Source organism: Lactuca virosa, chromosome 7, assembly GCF_052849685.1.
Source record: "Lactuca virosa cultivar CGN04683 chromosome 7, Lactuca_virosa_CGN04683_v6, whole genome shotgun sequence".
Classification (NCBI taxonomy): Eukaryota; Viridiplantae; Streptophyta; class Magnoliopsida; order Asterales; family Asteraceae; genus Lactuca; species Lactuca virosa.
This window is the reverse complement of record NC_136432.1, coordinates 41,350,108-41,356,379: the sequence shown is the minus strand read 5'-3', so window position 1 is coordinate 41,356,379 and position 6,272 is coordinate 41,350,108. Positions and strand designations below refer to the sequence as shown.

At 34.9% G+C, this 6,272-nt stretch overlaps 1 protein-coding gene and 1 long non-coding RNA gene across 2 annotated transcripts; both read left to right on the top strand.

Moving 5' to 3' along the window:
• The first annotated feature begins 374 nt into the window (after window positions 1–374).
• Window positions 375–1,039, top strand: LOC145123996 (uncharacterized). Its single transcript, XR_013715423.1, has 3 exons — window positions 375–470; window positions 549–798; window positions 875–1,039. It is a non-coding gene; the product is annotated as an uncharacterized LOC145123996 (long non-coding RNA).
• A 3,901-nt stretch (window positions 1,040–4,940) lies between these two features.
• Window positions 4,941–5,955, top strand: LOC145126574 (uncharacterized). Its single transcript, XM_079061914.1, has 2 exons — window positions 4,941–5,493; window positions 5,558–5,955. The coding sequence occupies exons 1-2, from the start codon at window positions 4,941–4,943 to the stop codon at window positions 5,953–5,955; spliced, it is 951 nt and encodes a 316-aa protein (XP_078918040.1).
• The last annotated feature ends 317 nt before the right edge of the window (window positions 5,956–6,272 follow it).

The following is a 6,272-nucleotide window of genomic DNA, read 5'->3' as shown; positions in this document are numbered from 1 at the left end:
AATAATGAATTTTTTGACGCAGCGTTTGGGGTAAAATATTTCAATTTATAAATTTACTATCAATTCTTAACGAAGGTTTCGAGGTAAAATAATTATTTGTTAAATTATTTTTCCTTTAAATGTAGGGGAATGAAGATGTGGGAGGTAGTTATCGGATGACAAGCCCGGTGAACGAACAATTCGGTAGTCCACCGAATTCAAATCGAGTAAACGAGGATGATGATGTTGGTCGTAGAAAACAAAAACAACCCTTGAAGGAGATTATAATTTTTTTTTTGTATATTAATTTTTATATTTTTTCAAAGTATATTAAATAAATTAATATGTATTTTGTAGAAGAAGAAAAAGAAGATTGTTGTCAGCAACATCGTGGATGCGGAAAATCATATACCCGTGCCTCCTGTGCTAAACCAGGTCGTCCGGTTAGGGTATTGAAACCTTCTCAATATCTTAGCTCTCCATATGTTTCTGTAAGTTTGTTTAAAATTATATTTACTATAAAAATTTTTTAACTATATGGATACTTATTGACTACGTGTATACTGTAGGTTCAAAATGCTCCCCGACATCGTCCGGGTGCGGTAATACGCAATGAACCACCACCCCCCCGTTTCTTTTAGCGATCCCCCGACACTTTTATTGGAGCTGTATGTCATTCCTGGATGTGCCGCCCCTTCATTATACGTGGGAAACAAACCGGCTGTTTATTTGAAACATCGGTTGTACAATGAAAGAATCGAAGCAAGGTTTTGGGATCTCCTTTTTTATTCAATTGACTTGGGATATTTAGATGAAGCGGTATGAAGACATTTGTTTATATTTAAAATTTAAATAATTGATAAGGTCCGTATGTTTAAATTAGATTTAAATGCAGCATGTTGACTTATGGGGAAGGCTTTTGAATGAGCGGAGACCAAACAATGCTCGATGGACAATCATGTCATCTTCATTTTTTGCTGCATTTGAGACGTTCGAGTGGGTAGGAAGTGCATTGGGACATCCGTTTGACCCGTTAGATGGATGTAAATCTTGGTTAGAAGTTGACCGTGTAAGTAAACAAATATTATTGATTAATCACTTAAATTTTGATATTACACTAATTAAACGATGTAACTAATTCCAACGGTTGTGTGGTAAAAACATGTTTATTTTCCAATTTGTATAAACCCACATCATTGGGTACTTGGGGAGTTATGGATGGACACGCTGTCGTTGAATTTGTACGACAGCTTGCGATCTTTTCGCGCCGTCACCATGATTGATTTTGTGTGGTTTGAAGAGCTTGTAGACCGCATTCTTGTTGACATTGATTATTGGAATCATATGGGTTTGCCTGTTCAGAAAGCATCCATTACTGTTACGGATGTTACGGATGTTACGGACGTGCCCCAACAGGAAGGGATGTTTGGAGAGTGCGGTGTCTTTATGTTGATGTTCATGGAGCAGCTTGTTTCTGGACGGGCGATTGGTAAATCGACGGCACTTGTTTTTGCGGCTACTAACTTTCGCAATTGGATGGGCATGGTATACTATGGATCAGCTGCAAAGGCGATTTTGTAGTTAGTTTGATTAGTAATTTTTTAGTAACAAGTTATGTGTAATGTTTCATGTCGAAAGATAAAGTTGTATTTTGGTTTATGTTATCAAAATGTCCCGTTATTATGAAACATAAAGAAAATATCATATCGAGAGAAAATTACATATTATATAGATTAATCATAATAAACAAGCAAATATAATACAATACATATTACATACATAAACTCATAAATAATGCATAAACTTACTAGTTGATTAATCAAGAATTATCAAATTCAAACATTTTGAAAATCATTTGGAAATTTTTCTTTTTCTTGAATCACCCAGTCGTATTTTTTTGTATGTTTTTGAGAATCTTTTCCATCTTAACCTCTTCGTTGTTGGCGTAGTCTGTTGCATCTTGTACCCAAACCCGTGCAGTTTTAATGTCGCGTTCTTTGTCTTGGATCGACCTCATTTTAGACCAAATATCGGCTTGTAACTTATCCAATCGTTTCCTATCTTCTTCAATGCCTTTAATCTCGTTCTTGATCTCTTCTTCTTTTATTAATAGTTGTGATCGCTTCTCTTGTGGCATCAACCACCATTTTTCTTGAGAGGTGGACATCAGTTTATGTGATTGAGGTTTATAGAATACATATAAGTCTCTATATATAATTGACAATTTAACCACTTTTTTTATAGGTGTTGACTACTGTCAAATATCTTATGACTACTATATTATGTGTTGTCACATCCTACCAAAACATTATTGTACTTTGACTACTGTCTTATAGGATTTGACTACTGTCTTATAGGATTTGACTACTGTCTACTAGCCATTGACTACTATGTTATGTTTAGTCTTATCGTACAGTGAATATTCGACACATGATTGTTATTTGACTACCTTTTATAGGTTTTGACTACTGTCTAATAGCATTTGACTATTAGTTGATTTGATTGACTACTTTTTATAGGTTATGACTACTATCTTCTAGCGTTGACTGTTATCTTGTGTTATATTTAATGTGGATTTGTTATCAATTCAGAAATGAAAGAAACAATAACAAAAAAATTGAAGTGTGAAAATGACAGAAAGATCAGAGGAGATGAAAAGAATCTTGGCAAAATTTAATTGGCCATCAACGTCCAACAATAAGCCTCCTTTGGGGACAAGTTCCAATAATGTGTCAACCAATCCCCCTCCCAACGTTGATCCTCCTATAGTAGGAGAGAAGATGGATGAGGAAGTGAAAAAATTGTTGTTACAAAGAGAAGCTGAAGTGGATAAGGCTTTTAAAGATTATCGTCTCCAAAGAGACCTTCTAGACATCTATTGTGATGACATTGATCGTAAAAAGAATTGGATTATAAGTACCAGACAAGAAATCCAATCTACCGAGAGTTCGATCCGTTCCAGTGAAGAAAATTTGCGAAAGCTTAAGAGTGAATTAGCATTTCGTGAGTACTATTTGGAGAAAAAAAGGAAGTCATTGCTATGAAAAAAGAGTATCTGTATGAGTTTCCGATGTGGGAAGAAGATGAGTAGTATTTTAATAATGTTCTTGCTTGTTGTAGTAATATAAAGGTAGTATATGTCCAAGTATGTCTTTCATTTTTAATTTTAAGGTAGTATATCTGCAACTATGTTTTTTTTATTAGTGGTTGGTTAGGAGCTGCAAAATCTGTAATAGTTCCTGGTTTACTTATGTTTAGTAATCTAATTATGTTAATGTCAACTTTGTTTTATCAAATACTCAACGAAATGGTTATGTCTTCTATTTTTGACTTTTTTATTTGTAAACAACATGTGTTGTATAGTCGAATGAATTAAGAATAAATATATATTACAACATGTATACTACACAAGCAATATAGAAAGTTAAGACAACAAATTCTCATACATGGAAACACAAACCATTACAAATAAAAACATACATTAGTTTACTTATGTTTAGTAATCTAATTATGTTAATGTCAACTTTGTTTTATTAAATACTCAACGAAATGGTTATGTCTGCTATTTTTGACTTTTTTATTTGTAAACAACATGTGTTGTATAGTCGAATGAATTAAGAATAAATATATATTACAACATGTATAGTACACAAGCAATATAGAAAAATAAGACAACAAATTCTCATACATGGAAACACAAACCATTACAAATAAAAACATACATTACTACATCTTACGTACTTCTACTACTTAGTGGTACATACAGCCTGCATAATCGAGATTTAGACTACAACTTATACACAACAACACCAAAAAATAAAATCCAACTACAAAGTAACGCTATCTTCAAGTGTAGTACTTTGCTTTGAAGCTTCTTCTTTGATCGAGCTAAGTTAGCGACTATCAACAAATTATTGTCTTTCGCTTCATCCAGCCAACAAATAAACCCAGACTGTGGTGGCTGATAAATAAATATCAAAAACATTATGTGTATTCTCTAAATATTCAATCATAATAACATTATATATATATATATATATATATATATATATATATATAATTAAGTGATAACGCAAATACCTCTTTAGGACAAGCGTAAAATAGCCGTCCAGGGTTGTTTGAAGTCCTTGATATCCTTATAATACCTTGAGCCCCACAACTGCAATTTGCCATTTTCATTGGTTACTGAGATGGTATTTTTATTAGTGTGGCCAGGTAAATATCTTCATTTATATAGTGCCATTAAGCTACATATTCGGACACATGATTGTAGCTTGACTACTGTCTTATAGGTTTGGACTATTGCCTTTTAGCATTTGACTACTATTTTACGTGTTGTCTTATCGAACATTGAATTTCGGACACAGGATTGTAGGTTGACTACTGTGTTGTACGTATTGACTACTGTCCACTTGCAGTTAACTACTGGTTTATGTGTTGTCTAATCTAAGTGTTAATTTCTGACACAAGATTGTAGCTTGACTACTGTGTTATAGGTATTGACTACTGTCTACCACCATTTGACTACTACTTTAGGTTTCGAATACTGCTTCGATTCTATAAAAAGGTTTTGAAATAATTTAAATCATCGTTATTGATATATTTTACAAAGGTTCATGTTCACCGCCCTAACGTTAAACATGAGTTTCTCATACAATGACTATGAATACAGCTTTACCAACTTGCCTGTTTAGCTCCACAACATTCAGCGTGCAAATCCCCACAGTTACACTTACATCAAAACCGATGTTATGGATCGGTTCGAACTATGTTTTGTTGCTATTCGATGTGTGGTAATGTAGTATCGATTTGTTTATTATTTTGCTAAACCAATTTAGATTAGTCTAAAAACTAATAATTATGTTATATAAAATTTGAAATAGATCAACGCATTTATAGGATGCATGCTTCTGGTCATCTTCATAAGCAGTGTCCGTATTAGAGGAGAGTATCTTAATACAATGTTCGTAGCAGTTGCTATTGATGGAAACAACAATACTACGCCAATAACATTTGGTGTCGGGGTGACAAATAGTGTTAACTCCTGCACTTGGTTCCTTATGAGGTTGAAGGATGCTATCGGAGCGGGTACGGAAGTTGCGCTCATAACCAATATGGGCGATACCATTGCTTCTTGCATTGGTCAAGTATTCCCTGATGCTTACCATGGTTATTCATCAAACAGTGTTTTGAATTATTGCCGATTAAGAATTGGTCAAAGCAGAAATTTAGACTACTTGTTCTTCCGTGTATGCAAAGCATATACCACGCAAGACTTTAAACAAACATTTTCTAAGTTAAGTCATGGTGCACAAGAAGTTCTTCACAACATCGGACATATGAAATGGGCACGGGCCTATTTCCCTAATATACGTTGGAATGTACTAATCATTAATATTCCAGAATTCCTAATGGTGTTATCGGTTAGTCAACGCAATGTACCGATAATAACGCTAATTGATGCGATTGTGCAGTACATCCAACAGACATTTGCAGAACGCTGTGTCATGGGAGGTAATATAGGAACTTTTTATAAATCACTTAAATGCCGGTAATTTGTTATCCTTTGATTTTTCAGGAATGTTGAGCACCGTATTCACACCTTACGCAGAGATGGTCCTTCAAAGGAGGATGCAAAAGTCTCGGCAATGGAAAGCAACGAAAATCCCACCTGAGATCTTGTCTATGTTACCTTCGGATATTTTCCAAGTTTTTAATTTCAAACGTACATGTGTTGTGGATATGAATCGACACACATGTTCTTGTGGGAAATGGCGCAGTCTTGGTATAGCATGTGGTCATGCTCTTGCTGCAGCACGTTATACAAACAACACGGAATTAGCCGATATGGTTCAAATATATTATCCGGCTGATGTGTTTCGAACTACATACCAGACTAGGAATGTGAATGTTGTTCCCCCTCCATCTGAATGGGAAATACCAGAGCCATTGCCGGTCGTTTTAATCCCTATGTAATAGATTGTCAGATGTTCCTTTAATAAATATAATTTCCATTGTAGATAACGCTACCTTCTAATCCCTATGTAATACCAGAGGCATTGTGTAACGCCCCGTTCCTGGTATGCACTTAAAACATTATTTTTTTCTTTTAGAAGCTACTCGACGAGTCAGTGGCCCTAACTCGTCGAGTAGCAGCGAATTAGCACGTGGAGTAGGCGTGGCGACTCGACGAGTCCATATTTCCGGACTCGGCGAGTCCACTAGTCTCGATGAAGCCCTAATTTTAGGGAGTGTACCCTATTTAAACACCATTATACCCCCAAACCAGCCTC

Coding starts and splice junctions, on each gene's coding strand:
- LOC145126574 (XM_079061914.1), top strand. CDS start 4,941: ATGTTCGTAGCAGTTGCTATTGATGGAAACAACAATACTACGCCAATA. Junction 5,494..5,557: donor AGAACGCTGTGTCATGGGAG/GTAATATAGGAA, acceptor TTGATTTTTCAG/GAATGTTGAGCACCGTATTC.